A 25,637-nucleotide genomic window follows, 5' to 3' on the forward strand; every position below is an offset into this window, starting at 1 on the left:
AATCTTCATCAGTGACATACATGGTGGGAGCAAGTGCACCTTCAGCAAGTTTGTAGATGGCACCAAGCTGAGTGGTGAGGTTGACACACCCACAGGATAGGATTGCCATCTAGAGGGACCTTGGCAAGCTTGAGGAGTGAGCCCATGTGATGCTCATGAAGTTCAACAAGACCAAGTGCAAGGTCCTCCACATGGTTGGGGCAACCCCAGTATCAGTAAAGGCTGAGACATTAAGGGATTGAGAGCAGCCCAGTGGAGAGGGACTTGGGGGTACTGGTGGATGAAAAACTGAATATGAGCCAGCAATGTGCGCTTGCAGCCCAGAATATCCTGGGCCGCATCAAAAGAAGCGTGGCCAGCACGTTGAGAGAGGCGATTCTGCCCCTCTCTGTCTCTGCTCTCGTGAATCCCCACCTGGAGTACTGGGTCCATCTTGGGGGTTCTCAATGCAGGAAATACATGGACCTGTTGTAGCAGGTCCAGAGGATGGCTATGAAGATGATCAGAGGTCTGGAACACCTCTTCTATGAGGACAGGCTGAGAGAGTTGGGATTGTTTAGCCTGGAGAAGAGAAGGTTCTAGGGAGACCTTATTAAAGCCTTTCAATAGTTAGAGGGGTCTTACAGGAAAGATGGGGCACACTGTTTAATAGGTCCTGTAGCAATATGACAAGGGCTAATGGTTGTAAACTAGAAGAGGGTAGATTTCGACTAGATATAAGGAAGAAGTTTTTTATAATGAGGGTGGTGAAACACTGGAATAGGTTGCCCAAATAGGTGGTAGAAGCCCCATCCATGGAAACAATCAAGGTCAGGTTGGATGAGGCTCTGAGCAACCTGATCTAGTTGAAGATCACAGAATCAGAATTTTTTGAGTTGGAAGGGCCCTTAAAGATAGAGTTCCAACTCCCCTGCATGGGCAGGGACACCTTCCACTAGAACAGGCTGCTCAGAGCCCCAGTGCAACCTGCCCTTGAGCACCTCCAGGGATGGAGCCCCCACAACATCTCTGGGCAGCCTGTTCTACCACCCTTACACTGAAGAATGATCTCCAACCTAAATCTTTCTTCTTTCAAATTAAACCCATTACCATTGTCCTCTCACTGCAAGCCCCTGTAAAAAGACCCTCCCAGCTTTCCTGTAAGCCCCCTTCAGGTACCGGAAAGCCATTATGATGTCCCCCAAGAGCCTTCTCTTTTTCAGACCGAACAGCCTCATAAGAGGTGCTCATAAGAGGTGCTCCAGCCCTCAGATCATTTTTGTGGCCCTTTTCTGGACATGTTCCAGCAGGTCTACACCTTTCTTGTACTGGGGACACCAGAACTGGATACAGTACTCCAGGTGAGGTCTCACCAGGGCAGAGTAGAGGGGCAGAATCGCCTCTGGCCACACTTCTTTTGATACAGCCCACAACAGAGTTGGCCTTCTGGGCTGCAACTGCACATTGGTGGCTCATGTCCAGCTTTTGATCCACTAGTACCTCCAAGTCCTTTTTCACAAGGCTGCTCTCAAGCATGACCTCCCCGAGCCTGCATTCATATCTTGGGTTACCTTGGCCCAGATGTGGGACCCTGCACTTGGCCTTGTTGAACCTCATCACGGTCACCTGTGGCCACTTCTCCAGCTTGTCCAGGTTCCTCTGGATGGCATCCCATCCCTCTGGCATGTTGACCGCCCCCCCCAGCTTGGTGTCATCAGCAGACTTGCTGAGGGTGCTCTCAATGCCACCATCAATATCATTAAGGAAGATATGAAGCAACACTGGGCCCAGCACTGACCCCTGAGGGACACCACTTGTCACTGTTTTCTATCTGGACTTAGAGCTGTTGACCACTACCCTCTGGACTTGACCATCTAGCCCGTTCTTTATCCACTGAATAGTCCACCCATCAAACCCATATCTCTCCAATTTAGTGAGAAGGATGTTGTGGGAGAACATTGTAGAAAGGCATTAGGTTGGTCAGGCAGGATTTGCCCCTGGTAAAGCCATGCTGGCTGGCCTGGATCACCTCCTTGTCCTCCATGTGCCTTAGCATGTCTTCTAGGAGAATCTGTTCCATGATCTTCCCAGGCACAGAGGTGAGGCTGATAGGTCAGGAATTCCCAGGGTCCTCCTTTCTACCCTTTTTAAATATGGGTGTAACATGTCCTTTCTTCCAATCACCAGGGACTTCACCTGACTGTCATGACTTTTCAAATATCACGGACAGTGGTTTGGGAACTACATCTACCAGTTCCTTCAGGACTCTGGGATGTATCTCATCAGGTCCCACGGACTTGTATATCTTCAGGTTTCTCAGATGGTCACGAAGCTTATCTTCACTTACAGTGGGGGGAGACTTTGTCTCTCTGATCTGCATCTTGTGGGCCATCAACATGAGAGTTGTGAGGAGAGGGGCTCCAGTGAAGACTGAGGAAAAAAAGTTGTTGAGAACCTCATCCTTCTCCTCATCTGTTGTTACCATTTCACCACTGTGGCTCATCGGGGGGGTTATGCTTTCTTTAGCTTTCCTTTTCTGGTTTAAGTACCTGTAGAAGCCCTTTTTGTTTTTCTTAACATCTCTTGCCAAGTTCAGTTCTAGCTGTGCCTTGGCCTTCCTGACCTCATCCCTGCATAACTGGGCAGCATCCCTATACTCTACCCAGGATACCTGTCCCTTCTTCCACTGCCTGTAAAGGTCCATCTTGCCTTTTAGTTTGACCAGCAGGTCTCGACTCAGCCATGCTGGTCTCTTACCTTTCTTGTCTGATTTCCTGTTCCAGGGGATTGAGACCTCTTGTGCCCTATGGAAAGCCACTTTAAAGATCTGCCAGCTGTCTTCTGCTGCCTTGTCCCTGAGGGCCGTTTCCCATGGGGTCCTACCTACTAACTCCTTGCAGAGCTGGAAGGTTGCTTTCCTAAAATTCAGAGACTTGACTAAGGTTTTCATCTGCCTCTTACCCCTTAGGACAGTGAACTGCACTAGTGCATGGTCACTGCAGCCCAGGCTGCCTTCAGCTTTGATATTCCTAAAGAGTTCACTTACATTTGTGACAATCAGGTCCAATAATGCATCCCCCGGGTAGGACTGTAAGTTTCCTGACTTAAGAAGCTGTCATCAAGGCATTCTAGGAGTCTCCTGCAATGCCTACAATTTGTCATGCTACTTTTCCAGCAGATGTTGGGATGGTTAAAATCCCTCATCAGAATGAGAGCCTGTGATCGCGATGTTTCCTCAAGCTGGAGTAAGAAGGCTTCATCAATGGGCTCCACTTGGTCGGGCAGCCTGTAATAGACTCCAACCACTAGGCTCCCTGTGGTGTTTCGGTCCCTAATTCCCACCCATAAACTTTCAATTTGCTCATGGCTGTCACACTCTATCCAACTCTACATAAAGGGGAACACCTCTGCCCCTTCTTCCTGTCCTGTCCCTTCTGAACAGCTTATAGCCTTCGATGGCCACACTCCAATCACAGGATTCATCCCACCAAGTTTCTGCAATTGCCATATCATAGCTTTCCTGTAGCACAATAGCTTCCATCTCCTGTTTGTTGCCCCTGCTGTGTGCATTAGTGCAGAGGCACTTTAGCTGGGCTGCTGGCTGTGTCACCTTCTTAGAGAGGCACCCTTTTATACCCTTGAGGTGCTTCTTGTCTTCTGCATCCTTTATGACTTCCAGGCCTTCAACCCCCATTGTGCAAACTCCAGGTATGTTTGCAGCAGGCTTTGTTTTCCCTTCCCCCTTCAAACCTAGTTTCAAGTCCTGTCAATGAGGGCTGCTAACTTCTGGGAGTATATCCTCTTCTCACACTGAGATACGTGTACTCCATCTCGTGTCAGCAGGCTTGGCTATGTATATGCTGATCCCTGGTTAAAGAATCCAAAATTCTGTTGGTGACACTAGCCCTGGAGACAGGTATTAACCTGTGAGATCTTCCAGTTACTTCCTTCACAATATCCTGCTCCTGGCTTTATGGAAGAAAAGATAATTTGGGCACCTGAGTCCCTGACTATTCTCCTCAGTGCCCTGAAGTAATTCTTTATTCCCCTTGGACTTCTTGTAACAATTTCCTCACTACCCACCTGAAAGATCAGTAGTGGGCAGTAGTCAGAGAGACATACCAGGTTAGAAACCTTTTTTGTAACATCTCTTACTCGGGCCCCAGTGAGGCAGCAAACCTCCCTACGTGTTGGGTCCGGTCAACAAATAGAGCCCTCCTTTCTTCAAAGGAGGGAATCACCAATGACAACTCTTTGCTTTTTCTTAACGGAATATGTTGTTATATGAGTAGGCCAACTCATGTTGGCCCTCTCCTCTGTCCCAGATGGTCTATCATCTGTGATGTCATTAGTCTGCCCCTCAACTTCCAGAGCCTCATACCCGTTGTGCAGACCTATCTGATAGGAGGATGTATGAAGGGAAGGGGGATGCCTATAGCCTTAAGCAGGAACCTGCTTACACCTTTCCTCATCTTCTTGCTTGCTATTGCTAGACTGGTAGCAGGAGGGCTGAGGACTCTTTTTTTTTCTTTCTGCATCTCTTGATGTACCTGCCTCAGGGATGTCAGAGTGCAACTCCACCAATTTACTCTTTGTTCGCCGTGCTCCCCAGGAGCATTTAAATCTCCCACGTGGCTCCTGTCCACGGCCCCTCCGTGCCTGAGTGGACTTCCTGGTTCGGGGCTCTGGGTCCCTGAGCTCAGAACCCCCCCTGTGCCGCACGATTGAACTCCCATCTCAGGCTGACCTCTGCTGTCGCTGCTGCTGCTGCTCATTGCAGGAGGGTTGGACAAAATGACCTTTAAAGATTTGTTCAAATCCAAATGTTTTCAAAAGAAAATGCAGCATGAGTCTACATAGGTTTCAATAAATAAATGCATGGTAGGAGAAACTGAACAGTTCTATGGCTAAAATTGAAAAAACAGAAGTTTTAGTTACTAGGGAAGCTATGATAGTAATTAATTTCAGAAAGAGTTGGTTGATTGTCATTTAGCAGATCTGACCTAAGTAAAATAGATCAGAATCTTCAACAAACCAAAACATTGTAACAGCCAGTATAGATCAAATTAAACAAAGTCCTGTGGTTTTCATCTTTTCATCCTTTAATTTGAAGTAATTTTGAAATGAAAGAGCTTTTCAAATAGGAAGAAAACCAGAAACGTGTCATTTTGAATACACTGAAAGGGAATAACTAATTTGTTTATTTCCAATCTAAGCAATACAGCAAATACAAACTATATAAAACTGTTTTGATTTACTACAATTTGCACTTTTCTTCTGCAGAAGTTGTTGGCCAAAGGGTTTTCCCAGATCTGTGCAATCTTGACTCCCTTGGTTTATGCACAAATAGTATGATACAATGCCTAAACTAAGACCACTGTCTCTCCGGGATTTCCTTTCACAGGGTAGTCAAGAGCAGAAGTCTCCAGAGCAGGGTTATTATTTTACATGATCGATAGCTATTGTCCCTGTAGAAATAAAAATGTGGTATAAGAGCCAATGACCAAAGCCAAATTCAAAGCCTGTGTTTCTGTGGCAGTCCTCCTCGAAACTCTTAGAATGGAATTCAGTTCAAAGCTTAGAACACTTAAATGTGCATATCTACCTGTACACATTTATGTATGAGCAAGTTCCCCAGCTCCCATTTGAGTCCATGGAAGATTAGGGCTTGATCAGGCCACCATCCCACAGTCAGATTCCAGAATCCTTTCAGTCTCTGAAGACACCGTGAAGTTGACAGATTTGACACTTGACTTATGGAATCTGTACACACATGCTTTGGCAGCTGCGAGTGTTCAGCTCTCTGCTTGTGCTGATCAGGTCTCCATTGGCTCTATTAGGACTTCTGAAACATAGTGCACATATGGACACTTACAGATAGGTTCCTTAATCTATGAGCTGGCTCTGACCCTCTGTCACTTTCAACATAGGACTTTCAAAACTTTTAAAAATTACATTTTTCTACAGTCTTTGGTGGCACAACTTAGTATTTTTTTTTCAGATTATAACAGAAATTATTTTTATCTATATGTTGTACCAAATTTTCTTCTTGCTGTATATTCATTATATGTTAACTACAAAAATCTGTATTACACTGAAGCTAGGAACTTGACCTAAAGGCTGTTAACTTATGAAAAATACATGCCTCAAAAAATACTATAATTATCCCCAGATAAGCATAGCAAGCAGGGAAATATCTGTATTTCTGTAGTTATTTCTTGTTGCCTGGCAGGTTTTTGGCAATACATTAATTGTAATAATGTAATAGTAATAATTGTAATAATAGTGCTGTGATAGTTGCACGTGTTTTATTTGTCAGGCTCCAAAAATATGTTTTTCTGTATGTTTTTACTGGTAGTCCTCTGCACAAAGGTTCAAGGCTGATTGATGGTGCAGTTTGGTGTACTGATCTTTAGCAATAGTAGTAGTGGAACACCTTAAATGCTGTTCAAGGCCAATTTCCAAGGCTGAACATTATCACCTAATAACTTTGATCAGAGGGGTAGCAAATATTTGCCTAAGTACATGCCTGTGGATTCAGTCTGCTGTATTTTATTTACAACAGTAACTGTTTGGAATAGCGTCTGTCTGAGTTCTGCTTTGGAAATTGAGGTTTGTGGTTTCCACTAAATGGGCACTTTTACTGGGCTCTCCTCTTCTGACTCCATCCTATCCTGACTCCATCCTGTCCTATCTCCTGAGAGTTTCCCTGTCTGTCACTTCCTCCCTTAACCTTTTATTCTCCCTTGCTCTTTTGTTTCCTGACGCAAGCTTACTTCAGTGGTGATTGTGGCATGTTTCTTGCTTCTAAGCTTGTTGGACACACCATTTAAAGTTAGATTCTGGAGTACGGCTTGTAAATGCTGTTCAGGCATCCCATCAATTGAATTTACACCTGTTTCACTCAACTAACACTGTTTCCCGCTGTCTGTAGCCGGCTAAAGTCTCAAAAACAGTACATCATCCTCACCCATGGTCACCCATCACTAATCTCTGTCACAGTCAGTGGTGCTCCTCTTAAAATGTTAACTCTTGGCTTCTGCATAACTGCTGTTAAGAATATAGCCTTCTCTAGCCATTCTTCTAACAAAACATCCATCCAAGCGCTCCCTTGGATTCATTTTTCTAGTGCAATTTTTTAGTGCTGTCTTGTCCTGCTACATCCATTTCTATTTTTCTGCAAAGGTGGTTTATCTATACTGTGATCCCTCCTCCCTTGCCACCTTCTGCCCGTCCCTTATAGCACCAAAGATAAACAGCACATTTTTTCACTCTCAAGGAGCTTCACAGCTTAATCCTTACCTGTCATCTAGTATTAACTGTCTAATTTTCATGTTTTAGATCTGATCAGATCAAGATGCTTTACTGCCAGTGATAAACTTGACATTAACCAACCTTTTGGTCTCTTCAGACCACTAACTGGCTTGCTGGCAATGCCATCTTCTTGTTTCCTTGCCCTACTCTAGATGAGTGCCTTGGCTTTTCCCTGGATTGTGACATCCTTGGGAGAAGTATGCTGACTTTGTTCTGCATTTGCATAATTCTTACAACAAAGTCCTGATCTGTGTGAAAATACTAGCAATAATAAATAACAACAGTAAAAACATTCTTAGCAGGGAGGCCAAAGAATAAGTGTGTAACTTGTGCCATTATCTAGCTTTAGAAACCAGTTGTGGGGTGAAATGGCCCTTCAGCCCTTTGCTCTGCTCTGCTAGCACCAGGAGCCTCAGCAGTTAGTTTGGGTCTTCTGAATTTCAACCACACATTTACCACCTGGCATTGCAATGCCTCCATTCAGAACCTAGCATCAGCCATGTGCAGACAGCTCTGAACTGCAGCCTGTATCTGCATCCGGCACCATAGAGTCTGGTTATGGTTTCTGCAGTTTATGCAGAATTCCTAATGCTTTGTTATATCAGATTTCAGTAAAAGTCCTTTGGCTATAGACCCTCTACAGATGCAGGAGAACTTCTAACTCCAGACTTGCAATATTAATGGACAAAAGTTGTTTTGGCCTACAGGCCGATCACTCTTACCTCTATGCATGGCAAGGTCATTGAGCAGATCTTCCTCAAAACTGCTAAGGCACATGGAAAATAAGGAGGTGATCTATGACACCCATCATGGCTTCACTAAGGGCAAATTGTGCCTGACCAACTTGGTGGCCTTCTATGATAAGGCTACAGAGAGGATGGATAGTGGAAGAGCAACTGATGTCATCTACCTGGATTTGTGCAAAGCATTTGATGCTATCCCACATGGCATCCTGGTGTCCAAACTGGTAAGATGTAGATTTGACACATGGACTACTTGGTGGATAAGTAATTTCCTGGATGGCCACACCCAGAGAATGATGGACAATGGTTCAGTGTCCAAGTGGAGGCAAGTCATAAGTGGCATTCCTAAGGGGTCAGTACTGGGAGCAGTGCTGTTCAACATCTTTGTTGGTGACATGGACAGAGGGTTTGAGTGTATCTTCAGCGAGTTTGCATAGGTGCCCAAGAGGGCCAACAGCATCCTGGCCTGCACTGGGAATAGTGTGGCCAGCAGGAGTAGGGAAGTGATCGTGCCCATGTACTCAGCACTGGTGAGGCCACACCTCGAGCACTGTGTGCAGTTCTGGGCCCCTCAGTACAAGAAGGATGTAGAGTTGCTGGAGCGTGTCCAGAGAAGAGCTACCAAGCTGGTGAAGGGTCTGGAGAATAAGCCCTATGAGGAGAGGCTGAGGGAACTGGGGCTGTTTAGTTTGAAGAAGAGGAGGCTGAGGGGAGAACTCATTGCTCTCTACAACTATCTGAAAGGAGGTTGCACAAGGTGGGAGTTGGCCTCTTCTCTCAAATGAATAATGACAGAATGAGAAGAAATGGCCTGAAGCTGCACCAGGGGAGGTTTAGGCTGGATATTACACAGAATTTCTTTAGCAAAAGAGTGGTTGGACACAGGAACAGGCTGCCCAGGGAGGGGGTGGAGTCACCATCCCTAGAAGTGTTTAAAAGAAATATAGATCTAGTGCTTAGTGACATGATTTAAACACTGAACTGGTAAGTGAGGTTATGGTAGGAGGGTTTAGGTTATGGTTGGACTTGATGATCTTCAAGGTCCCTTCCAACCAGGGTGATTCTATGATTCTCACCTGCAGATGCAGCCCTTTTGGACAACATTCTTTCTCACCCTGTGTTTCAAACCAGTTGTGCAAGTTTGTGATGGTGAGGAATAAAGCTTTCACAGGTACCAGATGTTCACATCTACCCATAATAGTCTTGCAGGCTCTGATTTGCCCTCTGAGGGACCTTGGGTGACATAGGCCAGACGCCTGTACTGAGAGCATGGGCCAAGAAGAGGGAGGGGAGCTGGCACTGTTCTCTCTGTAAATTGAGCCAAAGGTGAGACTGCCCCTGGCACAGCTGGCCCTGGCATGTCAGAAAGGTGGCAAGAACTGGGACCCGTGCTCCTGCCAGCCAGCACTTGGCACAGTGTGTTCACCTGCAGCTAACATGGGGATGGAAGCTTCCCAAAGCCCTCCAAAACCTCATAGAAAACCTTCATTTTCTTGAAAAGTGCTGAGCACTTGCAAGTTGAGCACCTCCCAAAACAAGTCCATTACTTATGGAAGTACTTATGGAAGCCTTATGGAAGCTCCACCCGTGCTAGCTGTAGTCCTGTGTACTGCCATTGACACCCATGGGGCATTATTTTGTCGTGCAGCCCTGAGGAAAAGGTCTTAGAGGTGGTAGTAGATGAAAAGCTCCACATGAGCCACCAGTGTGAGCTGGAGCCCAGAGAGCAACTGCATCCTGGGCTGCATCAAAAGAAGTGTGGTGGTGATTCTGCCTGTCTGCTCTGGTCAGACCCCACTTGGAATACTGGGTACAGCTCTGGAGCCCTCATCACAGGAAAGACATGGAGCTGTTGGAGAGGGTCCAGACAAGGGCCACAAAAATTATCAGAGGGTTGGAGCACCTCCGCTATGAAGACGGGCTGAGAGAGTTGGGGCTTTTCAGCCTGGAGAAGAGAAGGCTCTGGGAAGACATTATAGGAGCCTTCCAGTACCTGGAGGGGCTTCAGGAAAGCTGGGGAGGGACTTTTCAGCAGAGAGGGCAATGATAGGACAAGGGGTAATGGTTTTAAACTGAAAGAGGGGAGTTTTAGTTTAGACATCAGAAAGAAATTCTTCACCATGAGGGCAGTAAGGTGCTGGAAGAGGCTGCTCAGGAAGGTTGTTGATACCCCCTCTCTCTGAAGGTGTTTAAGACCAGATTGGACGAGGCTTTGTGCAGCCTGGTCTAGTGTGAGGTGTCCCTGCCCATAGCACAGGGGTTGAAACCTGATGATCTTTTAGGTCCCTTCCAACTTTAACCATTCTATGTTTCTATGATTATTCAGAAGAGAAAGCAAGGTGAAGTGTACCTCTAGCCTGACCTTATAGTCTTTAATGATTTTCTTGTGGATTTTTTATGTCTCAAGTCTTCAGTTACTGAAGAGTGTGAGACATTGAATCCCTTTCCAATCAACTGTTACACAGATGCTACTCAAAAATACATAACTCCTCACATTGAGGAGTTCTCAAACCAATTGTTACTCAGTCAGCCAAAGCATTTGAATCTTTCAAATCTTCTGTGGAATCATACTATCTGATGAGATTAATTTCAGAAATTACTGTTATCCTTAAAACGATAAGTAGAGTCTGCAGGATCTTATTTATCAGTGAATTATGTAAAATGAACTTGTTTTAAAATCTGCGGCTCTTTGGTGAATTGCTCTGAATTGACCTCTCCCTCCCTTGATGACACATGAACCACTGAAGATCATTTGATTTGAAGTGCGTCCCACAGAGCTGTCTGTCTTGGCAGAAAACAAATTAAAGTCAACAGTTAGCAAGCTGGGTATTTACTCTGACAGCAGTCCATTTAGTAGTACGTAACCTTTTTGTTGTTTAATGCTAAGGTTATTAGGAGGCAATGACTGCTTTTACCACCAAAGCTCCCATATGCAGCTAGTTAAAGAAGGACAGGCTGCCCACAGCCCCCTCTGTGTGCTGCTTAACTGTACTTACCTTATTGTGGTGTAAGTAAGAGCAGATCTTGGCCCTATCTTCAGCCTGCTGACATAGGAGTTTGCACACATCAGTGGTGAATAACTATTTATGCTGCTGTGGTTATACATGTACACCAAGACCATGAACAATATCTTTGGAAGCACCCTATTGATAACTAAGCCATCACTAAAGTTTATTTCATGCTTTCAGGAAAAAATATCCCATGACCTTTCTTCTTTTTGCTTTCTCTTTGTTGTTGTGGGTTGTTTTTTTTCTTTCTTCAGAAACTTCCATGAAAGCTCTTACTGTAAACACCAGTTTATCCTGATATTTATCCAGTAAAACGAAAAAAAATTATTTAAGAGCCTTAGCTAGGGCTTGAAAATCTTTGTTCAAAACCACAGTCACCGAAACCATTGTTGATAAGTTGAAGAGTGGCTGCCTGAACTTAGTGGCAGCTCTGTTGCTAGGTGCCTATAGTTCTGCTTCTGTTTGAGCCTAGAAGTGCTGTCATTTTTACTGGAAGAGCAGCACTTTGCATGCAGCTTTGACCCCCAGCCCATCAGGATCCATGGATCCAGAAATCTCCTTCTGCCACATGGGAGCTCCTGAAAACAAGCCTCACAGATCAAGTCCTGACACAAGGCAGTGGCAGCTTCTTCTTTTTAAAATTTGCCAGGGATGGTTTTAGCTTCATCCTGTCAAGCAGCTCTAGGCTGAACCTTAACTTTGAGAAAATCACCATGATGCTGCAGCCCACAGGGGCCAGGTCCCAACCACTGAGATCCCACTCCATGCTGCATCCTCCTGCTCCCAAGCCTCCCACTGCTGCCTGCAAGTATGGCTTCTGCTACTTCATGGTCCAGTCGCTGGAATGGAGTTGGTTCAGCCTGCTGGAGGCTCAGTTTTGGAGACTAGTTTTGCATGACCCTTCACATCCAGCAAAACCTTATCTGGGGTAGTTTCTCTGTAGATGAATCCCAGCTGGTGAACAACAGATATGGCCAGCATGGTTTCAGAAATGTAAAACTGTCTTGATTTCTGACAAAGTGTCTGCTTTCATTAGTAAGACCATCATGTGACCTTCAAGAACTTCATGATGAGGTAAAGATCACTTTTAGCCTGAAAACTGTGAAACATTTTCACTGCCTAGATTCCATCTATTCAGCCAAAATGCCTCCTTCTGCTGGGTTATGAACCACCTGCTCCTACTCAGTTGCCTGTGTCTTGCTTCTAATCCCAAGATTGCTGTGCAGAGACACCTGGCTGTGTCCAAAAAACCCTAAGCACTTCAACTCCTTGGTGTGCCTAATGTATAATTTGCTTGTGCCTCCCTCAGTACCCTTTGCCATTACCTTTGCAGGACAATCACAAAGTTAGAGTCGTGCCCTGGTGTGTGTGAAAGACAGGACTCGGTTCCCTCCTCTACTTAGCGACTTTGATCCTGTGTCAGAACTGAATCTTTTCTCTGCTAAGAGAGCTCTTGAGCTATTAGGGTACCATCAGGTAGTCATGTAAATCATCCTGTTGAATGTGTTCTGTTTTTCAGAGAAAACAGGCTGCAGATTCCCTGAGAAAAGGAGTGAATGCCTGAGCTAACCTAATGATTACAGTTCTTACCCGAGAGGTGAGGCCTTTGCCTTCCTTCTGCCCACATCACTTTTTGCATTTTACCTAATAAGTATGTAATGTAAAATACTCACACCATGGCAGAGACTGCCTCCTTTCCACTAGCCTAGGTATGCGCAATATTTTTCTATTTGCTGTTATGGTCTTTAATCTTACTTTCTTTTCTCTCCTGCCTTAAGACAAGTAGTGCTATTGAGAGAGGCAGCAAAAAGAATTGCCCTCTTGTGACCTAGTGGTGTCCATGACCCTGGCAAGGCAGATGACTATCGATTGCTGAAGTATTTGATTACATTAACTGAGGCATAGCAGCCACAGACTTTGTACTCTTCCCTCACTCCCTTGCTTGCATTTGTGTGACCCCAGAAATGGGTTTAACTGAGGTTAGAAAATTAGCAGCCATGGTAGCAAACCAAAAAGATTGTATATAGCCCGACATAGAAAAGGAAGAAATTTCTATCCAAAACTGTTCAAACTGTTCATCTGGATGCCTTTTGTCACAAAGTAGAAGTGTGCTCAGGTGTTTACAATGGATCTTTTCTGCTGCATAACACTAAGTCAACATGAAAAAGAGGCATTGCTCCACAGAGGCCCCTGAAGACATGCTGATAAACTCCTCATGTTACAGGAGTTCAGAAATGGGCAGAAAGAGTTGGTTGCCTCTGTTGGTTTATACACCAAATATCAATCCACAGGCTTCCAGCTGTCCATGGAAAATTGCTCCTTTAGCAACAGAGGAGCGACAGGAGGCTGAGTGGCAAAGGCCACGCTCCCACAGGAGTTTTGGCAGCAGCACCTGAGCCACCCCTGCAAGACCCTGTGTATACTCTGGCAACAGTGATGGCTTCTGCCAATTTAGGATGACTCTGCAGTTAAGACTTTGGACTTGGGTGGGATGGATATGGATCTTCGTGCCATCCTCTCCAGTGGTTTGTTACCTGGGAATAGTCTCGTTGCCTCTGTTGGGAAATCTTTTGCTTCAGGAGAACAATGTGAGGTATACTAAAGCTGGCCATTTTAAAGTATGCAGATATGTATTTTTATTTTTAAGAGATACTTCCATTGCACGAACATTTGGGGGTTCTGACCATTCATTAGTCATATCTGTCCTAGCAGGAGTATACCTCTTTTCCATTGGACATGGACTTACGAAGATTTCTTTGAAAACAGAGGTTTCTACTATGCATATTGGAGTAAATAATTTTTAAAGCAAAGTTGTTCATTGTGTTCATCAAAATGTATTACAATTCCTTTTTAGAGAAACTGTAGTTATTTTAATTGCAAATAGACTTTTAAGGCCATCAATTTAGATTATTTCCATTAGAAATTCATATGGATTTATGCAAGTTACAATGAAGCACTTGTTGTTCTAGAATGTCAACTATTGAAGCACTGACATCAAAGCCAAACATAAATTTGTAAATAGCAGTCCAGCCTGACAGAACATCACAATTCCTATTTGCTTGCTCTTCATCTTCTTGATGCAAAATTGTCTGAAGGCTACAGACAAAACCTAATGTATTTGTAGCATTTATCTGGTACATTTTGAACATTAAAGACTGACCTGATACTCACTGGAAAAAAAAACAATAGGAAAAAGTAAACCTCCAACAGGAACTGAACCTCTGCTATATGCCTGCTGCAGTGAAAAATGTGACATGGTTTCCTTAAAATGCTGAAATGCCTGTGAAGGGACTGAAGGACCAGAGAGACCACACCAATACCTTTCCTAATATCCTCTGTAGATTTGCCCACATGGCAAGTATCCAGAAGGAATGGAAAAGAAATAAACAAGGGGAAGATTAAGTAGTTGAGGGAAAAGGGTGTTTCAGTGTCCCAAGAAAGAAAGCAGGCATTTGACTTAATGCCCACACTGTTGGGATAGTGGGGGAGACAGGGTAATGAGATCGGGCCAGTCAAGCAAAGCCCTGAGGATGTCATTCCAGCGGACCAGGATTATCACACAGCGGGGGAAGGAGGAAGTGCCAACTAGACAATGTGAATAGAGAGACCCTGACTTTTGTATCTCCTGTGCTGCCTCTGAGAGAATCAACATTTGGGAATAAAGCCAGTAGGCACCCTGCAATGTTCAGAATGTTATTCCAATCTGCAAGGTGAATCCTGTGGTGTTTTTCCTTCCCCCTCAATTCCCTACTGCTAGTCCTTAGGTAGATGAAAGTCAGATGAGGTCTAGGAGCTACTGAATACTTCACTTTCTCATAGACCAAGGGAAGTGAAAGAAAACATTAAACCAAAGTCAGAGCAGTCTGGAGCAGTCAGTTCGAAGGAGACAGAGGATGTAAAGGAAGGCTTGGTTTTCCAGGGAACCTGGAATTAGTTTGGCAGTCATCTTCCTATCTCTTGTCATCTGCTCTTGTAATTCTGTGTTAAATTCCTTTTCATCAAGGATGGGTATTTTGCTTAAAACATTGCATAGCCTTACTACCCTCAAAACCTGTTGTTGTAAGCAAGATTTAAGAAAGAGGGAGAAGATACTCTAATGGTAATAATACGTGCCAGGGTACATGTAATTATGATAATGTCAGGCTTTCATGTGTTCTCTGAATCAGTGCTAACTTATATTGAATGTGCTATAATTTATATAGACCACACAGAAATATAATTGACAAAAGTAGGAAAACAAGCTGTACCTAAAGATGATACTCCCCTTACCAAGACAACCAAGCTAATATTCAAAGCCATCTGCATTATACATAATAGTTTAATATTATACGTATTGCAAATGGAAGTGAATTCGTGTTCTCAGTTCCTCTTTGAAAATGAAAAAATATTACATAAAATTATGAAGGCAACACACAGGTAATAAATAATCACACACTACAGAATCATTCTATTTACCTTTGAATATTTAGCACAGTGGATAGTGAGAAGAGAAATGGACACATAATTTAAAGCCATTCTAGGACTCAGTCCAAAATTCCATGTTTAGGAAGAACTCTATCAGCTAGACTGGATGTCTTGCCAGAAAGTGAAATTTGAAATTATCTAATAGACCTGTATCTCATCTTTCGTGATGGGGCTTACTTTTGAGTCAAGGACAAAAGGTCAAACAGTAAGTCCTAGAAACATACAGAAACAGGATAACAGCAATATTTTAAGCCCATTTGTTCTTTTCACTGGCAGATGATAAGAAAGCTATCTTTTTCAGCTTGAAGATATTTCATTAAAAAATTGATTTCTGTGACATCTATCTATCCATCAATTGCAGCAGAAGGGGACAGGGGTTTTACAGTGAACCAAATTGTATTATCCCTGGAACAATTGTTCTTATGGACATGCCACCACTAAAAGTGAAATGTGTAGGCATATTACACATGTTAACTTTAATGGAATCACACTATAACTTAAGGAGTGTGCCCAATGGAGGCTTATGGAAATGCAGAGTTCAGAGATTGGTGCAAAATCCAACCAAAACCACTGGGGAGCATATGGAGGCTATTTATTTACCTCCATATTGGTGTTTGAGCTGGCTGGTTTAAAGCTGGCTTGGCATTGAGAATCTTTGGAATTGAGAAATCTTTGAGAATGTTAAGACATTGAGATGACAAACAGTCTAGAGATGCATTTGGTTCAGCCAATATAATTTATTTTAATACAGTTACAACCTTCTGAAAATAAGTATATCACAATGAATATAATAAAAGTTTTGCAGTTTCACTAGAACGTGAACATTTTTGTAGATTTCCTTCAAGTCTTTTTCTAGTTTTTCATAAAACTATATAAAGGTAGTTCCCCAGGAAACTCTCCCCTCCCCACAGAAAATCTGCCTTTAATACAAAAAAAAAAATTGTTTCACCTATGGGGAGAACCACCATATCCAACATTTCAGTTATAAAAAAGAATAAGTTTTATCTGTCATTGAATTTTGACTAATACTTTGAATTGGCTGATGAAACTCTAACTCTGGGAAAGTAGCTGCTGACAGAAAAAAAAGGAACTACTGTATATGCACAATTCAGAATCTTAACTTGCATTTCAAAATGGTTGGTAAGAGGGGAAACATTTGTATCAACACAGTGCATTAAACCCACTGCACACTGGTACTGTAATTTTATACATTACACATTTTCCATTGGAGTGATGAATTAGCATCTTCATGTAGATTTTCTGCCAAGACTTGCAATGTTTCATTTGCATACATACATAAAATGTATATAAAGTAGATGTTATATAGTGTATTTATGGAGCACACAGTTTATATGTATAAAAGACTATATATTCATAGACATTTCAGTCTATACCTGAAATCAATGTCATTGGCTGGTTGCAAAATACCCAGTCCTGCTCGGGATTGATCTAAAGAAGGACACTGCACATTATTGTCCACAAGCTCTATCTCAAAATATGTAAATATCAAAGCCAAAAATTGCTTAATTTCATGGACAGCAAATAACCTGCCAGGACATTTTGCTATGCCTGTCCCAAATGGCATATAGTAATACTTTAACTTGCGACCGTGGCGGTAGAAGTCAGTCTTTTCTTCTCCGTTCTTGCTGAGAAATCGATCATATTTGAATGTCTGTAATAAAACACAGAAAAGAGTTACTTAACCTTTGAACCCCTTTGAAGACTAGATAATGCTATTAAGACACAAAATGCAGGCTGAGAAAGAACAGTCTCTAGCAGTATGCTCTGTACTGTAGTGCCAGGCCCAACTGAGCTGTTTTGGAGAGGGTAGTGAAGTTCTGCTCTGTGGGACATGATCCTAGGTTCTTTGAGGACAATGCTCCTTTTCTTTACTGAACTCTTAAAATAGGGATTATAACCTGCATCAGAACTGGGAGTTTTCACATTCTGTGGCTTTGGGAAAATATCCTTATCCTCGTCCTCCCTTAACCCCTCCCCATGATAGTGATCTTTCTTCACTGAGGAAGGCCCTAAGTAAAAGGCTCTCTTGGGCTGGCAGCACATTTTTGGTTAAATTAAAGCGTATTTTGTGGATACTGCTTGCACTGTGTTTTGTTCTTTTTCTTGCCTGTGATGATATCTCCAGGTGTAAGAACAGACTGCCTGAAGTACAACAGGAAACCTGCCATGGAGTCACCCCTGATAAGTGCCCTATTAAACGGCATGTTAACTTCTGCTAGAGCTTAGAGTTTAACACAGTTTGATAAAAACTTACCAATGGGTCAGCATAGATTTCTGGATCAAAATGCAACAGCTGAGGATAAAGAGCTACGATATCATCCTTGCGAATGTTGTAAAAATCATTCTCTAAGTGCAAAGTGAAATCCTCCTTGGCAACTCGGAAAGTCATGGATGCACTCGATAGCCTCATTGCCTCCTTGATGATGCTGTCTACAGGGACAGGAAAAGGCATTATTACCATGGAAATAGTGTGTGTATGTCCTTGGGGGAGGTAATAAATTTTGAACTATTTCAAACCCATTATCAAGCCCTGCATTTATTACAAAAATATTTTAACACTTACTTTCTAAATGCCTAAGAAAGTCTCCTTCTCATTTCTTTTTAGCATTATTATTCCTTTTATAGATAACACCAAGAACATAATCTACTTTACCCTAGAAAAATACTTCTAGTTGATGCGACAGAATGTTTGAAAGTGAGACACGTTTTCGTTCTGATATAAAGAACAAACCAGTCAAAATTGGAAATAAAAAAAGAAACAGTGCAGCGGTTAGGATTTTCTAAAACTTGAAGAGATGGTACATAGAAATCAGTAGTCAGAAAAAGTAACTTGGGTCTTTTTGTTTCAATATAAGCTGATTATTTTAATTTTTTTAGAGCAACAGTATCTAAAGGGTGACATTTTCAAAATGCTCTGTAACTTGGATGTTTCTGAAAAATGTACCTGTAATTTGAAAAATATTAAGAAGAAGTAAAAGTAATAGTATTAGAAGATATTGCTTCACCTCATAAGAATTGGGATATAAAACTTGACAACACCCATTCATTTCATCTACAGTAATTACTAAAAATTGTTCTAAATTATCCATAGGTCTACCATACAATGTTATGTAGCAGTGCAGCTGTATTAAGACACACCATTAGCCATGAAAAAGTGCTATTCATGTGAATTTTTATCCTCTCAATACCACCTGGGACATTGGGAAGACTGATTGTGTTGGCTATTGCTAAGAAATATGCAGGTATTTGTTCTAGTATTTGTTGGCTAATTCCATAGTAATTCTGGAGCAAACACTTATTCAGTAGCAAATAGAAGACTGTCAAGATTGTGGGGTGATTTCTGGTACTCCTGTATAAAATAATCATACCTAGTACTGGCATATTATCCAGCTGTTTTCGGTTCAAGGAAATATGATTGCCATCTAAACTGATATTCTCTCCAGCACTTTCCAAAACACTTTGCACTTCTTTGGTAGCAGCTCTCATTGCTTCTGGATTCCTAAGATTGAAAAAGAGCAGAAGTGTAACATGATTTTACACTTAAGAACTAATGCTTTAAAAAGGGGATTTGCCATGAACTGTCTTCCTGACTAAAATTTAGTTTGTTAGCTGACAAGTACAGCCTTCTAAAATGAAATGTTGCAACAAAATACTGCAACAACACGTTTTCATGTCTTGGCAAAGCTACAAGGAAAAGAACCCTAAGTATTTAATTCTGTCTTCAGTGACAAGTGGGACAGAACTGATATGCATAGCTCAGGTTATAAACAGTAATGTCACTAAAAAGCAATGCCAAGGATAAGAAATTAAACAATTAGTTGTAGAATAGGAAATATCCCTACTGCAGGTAGAAAGTTTAGGAACAGGATCATAGATCAGTTTTACAACATCAATTATCCTGGATGATGTCCTTTTATGTGGCAATATTCTGTCCAACTGAGAAGTAACTTCCTAATACTAAAAGTCCACAGTAGTATCCTTCACTGTCTAGACTTCCTTACAGACATGAAAGATATGACCTATGGTGACATACATATAGTAATACCATAGGATGTGGTGATGAAGGCACAATCAATCAGGCTGTTAGAAGACTCCAAGGCCGCAAGACCTAAAGCCAATGCATTCTTGGAATGGAAAGTACTGAAGAACCTCAGATACTAGCATTGGCAAGTAGATATGAGGGAAGCCACTGGCTAAATAAAAACACCCACAGTTGAGATACAAACCTAAGAGTCAGTCATGTTGAGGTAGATTGTCCTCCAAAGAGGCCCACTCTAAAATGGACATTTAATAGTATTATCTGAACTGTGCACTTCTCTCACGAGGAGGCTCAGCAGCTGCAGTTTACACTGCAGCATCAACAGGATCTATTGACATATGAACTATTTTCTAATCAGTATCTCTGAAAAAAAAAGAATAAAGTTAAAGCTCATTTTGCCTGCTCTAGTATGAAGGTAAAAAAATGTCTGACTATGTAAGTCCAGAGCAACATGCTACTTCTGTTGTAATCAGTAAGGTTTTGGACACTGCTGAGGCATCAAGCAGTGGAATTTGCCTGTATTTGTGAATTGGTTTCTGAAAGGTATCAAACGTTTTTCTTGTTTGGAAACAATAAGCATTGGGACTTACTTAAGAAGATAGAGCAAGCTCCAAAATGTGGCAGGAATGGTGTTGGCTTGTGAGGCCCAGAGCACTGCCACATGGGTCTTCGCTTTTTCCATGTCATCAAAGGTTGACAGGGTGTCATTCAGGAACATGCGGAGGGTGACCAGCTCAGAGAGGTTGTCCCTCTTCAGGAGATTCTTGTGGAGAAGTGCCTCTCCCAGCTTCTCACGTGCACTGTGGGCACTCTTGAAGAGATGGATAGGCAGCCCTGCCACGAGGGCTGGAAAGATCCTATCAAATTCCTTGAAGTTTTCAAGGGCATTTAGGATATGGGCTCTCTCAGTTTCCTGCTTTGATGGTAGATTTTTGTCGTGATTTGAACTGAATTCTTTACCAAAAAGTGTTAAGAAGCCAGACTCGAACATCACCTGGCAACAGAATGTATAAAGTCCTTCTGTCACCCAGGCATTAGACTGAAGTTTAGATGTTCTTGACTGCAGCATGACGTATTGTAGGTTTTCCATCATGGCTTCAATAAGGGCATCGAGGGCATTACCTTGAAGGGTTCTAATGAAAGTCTGATGAAAATTTTCAGTGGTGTTTCCCTCTGCTGGGTCAATGCTACCATGCCCGAAAGCCTGTCACAAAATAAATCACATGAATGATAAATAAGGCCTGCCATAACCTTGATGACAAAGTCTAACAGAAATTAAAACCAAAGCATAACTTCATAGGTTACTTGAGGGAAGCATAAGGGCTATTGATACTGGAACTGACATATTCTCAGTAAATCAGAGCAGTTAAGTAGGCAAATGAAAACAGATTCAAATGGATGCTTACAAATAAATGGACATGGTTACCTAGACCTTCATTCAACTCCCATTAACTTCAATCAGGAGACTTTTTACTTACTTCAGTAAGAGTTTGACTGAGCTTCTATTGTGCTGTATTTTTTTTCAGGCATTTGAACCAAATCTTACATAATGGTGAGCACCTTCTAAAGAAGGTTTCAGCTTCAGCAAGTTATATCATCATTTTGCAGATGGTGCTAACTGTAGTTCTACTTTAGCAATTTTGGATACTACGTGACTCAATAATGTCATTCTTGGACAATCCAAATCACTGCAAATATTCTTCCCATTAAGGAAAGGAAAAAAAGAGTAATATTTTAATGTTTTAAACCAATAGAAGTGCAGAAAGTGAACCCAATGATATTTCAAAGGCATATTTATGCTATAGAGATTAACTGGTCCTCCCAGCAGATATTTAGCATGTTAGATATAACAATAATTTTTGAAGTGGTACCTTGGCAGACGTAGCAAAATGGAACTTTTTCCAGTCCAAGTGTTTTCCCTGGCGTGTCAGTGCATTGTATGAGAAAGGATCAGTGAGGAAATGAATGTATTTCCCTGCTACTCGGCAAGTGAAGATGTGGCCATGCTTCCTCTGCTTTTCTCTGAGGAATTCAAGGGGGTTGGCACCAAACTGCAAGGCACAACCCAGGTATGGGAGGAACCCATTTTCAAGTGGTGGCTCACCTGGTCGCCTACAAAACACAAACAAAATGTGAATTTAGAAGTATGTATAAAGACCTACCCTTCAGGGCTAACAGGTAAGGCAAATGATGATGCTAGGCTTTTTGTAATGTGAAAGAATGTTAAAACCAAACCCAAACAAATAGTACATAGACAAATAATGTTCTCCTCTTTAAGGTGCAAGATTATTGTGAGGTTTTTGACATAGAAGTAAAAAAGAACTTTAACAGCCTCTATTAAAATAAACATAATAAACCACAGTTTTTATTTTTATCTCTTCCCTAGCTCAGCTGAATATTAAGTTGTTTAAATGCAAGTGTTGCCATCAGCTAACAAGCACAGTCACATAACTGTCCCATAAATGAATAATCCATCCTACTATGATTGTCTGATGCATTTTTGGGCAACAGTATTCACAATTCAATTTGAATACTAAGGGGAATATCCTTTTGAGTCCAGAACGGTTGTTATTATTGGCATATCCCATTTGGGTCAGATCCTGCTGAAAACAGTGGGAGTTTTGCCATGGTTTACAGTAAGCATAAGTTAGTCATTCAGGCAAAATGTCATTAAGCACATGCTTTAAGTTAAGCATATGCTTAAAATTAAGCATATGCTTAAATTACATTTTTTTTATTCTCAGTCAGAAAAGCACTTTCCTGAATAAGGACACTCAGGTAGTACTTCAGCTTTTCTAGTAAATTCCTGATGGTTATTATCTGAAGTTAACTATTTTCATCTTTTTTTATTAAGCTTTTTAAGTAAAACAGGAAATCACTGCAGAAAAAAACAAAATCACAATAGGTAAGCAAATTACTTGCTCCTTATGTAAACGTGCCAGTAGGATAAAAACATTAAAGTAATATGTATTTGACATAGTAAGGTACATAAACAGTATCTGTGTTAAACTGTTCAGCTAGATATGATAGACTGATAATATGAAAATGTTTGTAAGTAGGTATTACACTATAATTACATCTAAGTAGGTAATAACTGTGATTACAATGCAGGTAAAACTGTAGCCCAGTACTTAAGGAAATCAGAACATGCATATGTATATTTTAATAATTTCATTTATGCATGGATTTCTATCTGCAGCTATGGCTAGGCATTATCTCACTATGATAACCAGAAATCCAGTTAGAAAATAAATCTCTTAAAAGACCAAACTACAGTGTTGCCCATGCTATCCTGCATCTGTCCATCTCGTACACAGTATATTTGACAGAAATGTAGCCTAGGTACACCAAGATGCATTTACAAATAGATTCCTTACCTCCTTCTCCACCCTAGAAGAAACCAAACCCCACAACAGAGTATTATCACTGTTCCCCAGATCCATGATGCTAGGAACATTTCTGGTAATGTCCAAAAGACTTCCAAGTGGAAAACTCGTAGCTACCAGTATGGCAGGAGAGGTGACTGAGAATGATACAGAAGGCAGGTCAGATTTATATACAGTAGGTAAACCACCATATCTAATGGCATTCAGTCAACCTAGCAAGCTATTGATTAACCATTTCTGGAGAGAGCCTGCTTTGTCTCTGTTCTGACATCTTTCTGCAGAGAGCTTCGCTGGATTGATGTAGACAGTTGCAGACATGGCCTTGAGATTATGTCACTTATAAGCAGTGGTTCCAAAGTAATCAAACAGCTGTAATAGCTGATAATTTGAAGGTCTTTCAGGTGTGTGTGTTGATCAATCCTGCAGATGAACCAATTGCAGTTTATAGTTCAAGTTTAGCAATATATGAAATGGCTGCTGACAGGTGTCCAGAAAATTCAGGCTGGGCTAAACGGTGGCTGCAGTTGGTGTTGTCCTTTAGCTGCTAGTTTGCTCATCCCTTTGCTTCTCCTTCTCTTGAGACTGTCCTGGCTGTGAGAGGGAATGGTGGGGGGCAATTGGCTGTAGGTAAAGGGATGGCTGCAGTGGTGGACTTACTGTTTCTAACAGCCTTTCACTGGTATAAAGAGGAAAATGGACTTTCTATAATGAAGTTTGTGAGAGAAGCAAGCAGGACTTTACAACCATACTGCTTTTTTTTTTTTTTTTCTTTCATGTCCTTGGGTCACCTTTTCCTTCCCATTTAAATCTGCTTTCTGCCTTTGCTCCAAGCTGTACAGCACCAATTCAGTCAACTTTGCAGCCTTGGTATATGGTCTCTGGTCCTGTTTCAGGGAGACTCTGAAAAATGTATTGAATTTTCAGCACCTGGAGGACCAAGCTCCACTATGTACCTATTTTTTCTTATCACTCACACTGATTTCTGCTGTGCCCTGTCCACACTTTGCTAAGTCCTTTCTAATGTACTATGTAGGCATATTCCTAGCCCTGAAGAGATGCCACTTCAAGTATAAGTGCTGCAGACTGGCCAGGAGAAAAACCAGAGAGAGAAATATTGATAATTATGGGGGGGAAATTATCTAGATAGAAGAAGGAATAAAGAGGAAAGGAGTAAAGAAGACCTGTGGGAGAGAGAGTAGTGGACTAATTGTGGGACCAACTGTGAAGGATCAAACCAGAGAGAGGAACAAAAAACCTACCAGCTGTGGGCTGGAGATAATAAAGTAACTGCAGAAGGTATTGCAGCTGTCCAAAGGTCAGCACTGGGAGTCCTCCTGGACATGCTCCTATTTGGAAGGGAGTATGTCAAGCTTCTCCTTTATGTTTTCCCTCAAGGCTAAGCTGTGAGAGTGGATAGCACTTTTAGTGCTCAGGAGAAGGAAAAGAGCAATCTGTGATGGATTTAGTAATCATTAAGTTTAAATGTCCTCTTGTGTTTTGATTAAAGACTTGGATAAAAGTTAAGGAGCTGAGTTTAGCCTGTTATAACAGAATCACTTTATAAAATCCACATTTTTCCATTGTCCCTCCTGTGTTCATCCTAAACAAGTGTGATCATTTTGTTATGTTAGTGCATACTTCTTATCATATGTGTAGGTCTCAGCTTTTGTATGTCCAAACAGCATTGAATAAGAAAAGTTGGAAGCTTCTGTCAGTTCTGTAGCTAATATGCAGGAATAACATTTAACCAGCACAGATACCTGTGGCTCCTCACACTATTGCACCAGGTAGAGCTGCCAGTCATATTTGCATTTCCTTACACACTTTGGGTAGTTGTGCTGCAGTGTGATGAAACATCATTTATAAATGGCATCCTCCTCCCACAACAGTAGTAACTTCTCTAAAGCTGCCCACCTTCTTTCTCCTTTTGAGTTGTACATAAATAGTGGTACTAAAAGTGTAACCAGAAGTGGGCAGAGAACAGGAGCTGCTTGGCAGCCTACCTTAAAAAATTGCTCATGCTGACAGGAAAATCAAATGTGTCCCCTGATTTCCATTTAAGAGGCATTTGTGTGCCAGCACTTTTAATAAATAACTACTATGACAGACCAGATTCACGCTCATGTATTCTGAGGTGCTAGATCCTAATCCTAGATAATCTCCCACATAGTCTTTTGAAGAGGCCAATCCAAAGCCCCAAAGCCAGCTTGTACTACAGTAGGCTGGAGCCTGTGACATATGTCCTTGAGATAACCATAAGCAGGAGAGTTGTCTGCCACAGATATTTCTACACGTTCAAGCAGATGAGAAGTATGATTCTCCCTTCATTTATATCAGTGGGCATTAGGTTTCCCTGATTTTTCAGTAGCACCAGTTGGGTGCCCTGATATTCTGAATGTGGCTGGGTCTCATTTCTCCTGGCAAAGCCGAGGGGGTTGTCACCAATCTGTACAGCAAGGGTTGAAGGCACCACTGATCAACAGATACTACATTTTTGCAGCACATTGTGTGCTGTGTATGAGGCTGGCTGTCCTGTCCCATCCCAAAAGAGCAACCCGTAGGAGTTGTGGATGCAGTCAGAAAAAAAACAACTAAGTTGTTTTGCCTGGGCAGGCTCCTGGCATAAGTATTAGTACAAAGAACCAACATAACTTGGCCTCGACTCAGCTCAGGCCAATGACAC

The 25,637-nt window shown here is 42.0% G+C and overlaps 1 protein-coding gene across 1 annotated transcript; it reads right to left on the reverse strand.

The window, feature by feature from the left end:
• Positions 1-16,222: 16,222 nt before the first annotated feature.
• LOC104386864 (cholesterol 7-alpha-monooxygenase) lies at positions 16,223-23,099 on the reverse strand. The gene is made up of 6 exons (XM_009995531.1): positions 22,946-23,099; positions 21,440-21,680; positions 20,159-20,772; positions 18,898-19,028; positions 17,784-17,959; positions 16,223-17,180 (listed from the first exon to the last, which is right to left on the reverse strand). The coding sequence occupies exons 1-6, from the start codon at positions 23,023-23,025 to the stop codon at positions 16,881-16,883; spliced, it is 1,542 nt and encodes a 513-aa protein (XP_009993833.1). The 5' UTR covers positions 23,026-23,099; the 3' UTR covers positions 16,223-16,880.
• Between the last annotated feature and the right edge of the window lie 2,538 nt (positions 23,100-25,637).

This window comes from Chaetura pelagica, unplaced genomic scaffold (assembly GCF_000747805.2).
Source record: "Chaetura pelagica isolate M959 unplaced genomic scaffold, ChaPel_1.0 scaffold83, whole genome shotgun sequence".
Taxonomy (NCBI): domain Eukaryota; kingdom Metazoa; phylum Chordata; class Aves; order Apodiformes; family Apodidae; genus Chaetura; species Chaetura pelagica.

Excerpts from the sequence above, each read along its gene's own strand:
- LOC104386864 (XM_009995531.1), bottom strand. The coding sequence starts at position 23,025 with ATGTTCCTAGCATCATGGATCTGGGGAACAGTGATAATACTCTGTTGT. Across the intron at positions 17,960-18,897 it reads GGATAATATGCCAGTACTAG|ACAGCATCATCAAGGAGGCA; the intron begins GTATGATTATTT and ends CTGTCCCTGTAG. Across the intron at positions 17,181-17,783 it reads AAATCTATGCTGACCCATTG|ACATTCAAATATGATCGATT; the intron begins GTAAGTTTTTAT and ends GTTTTATTACAG.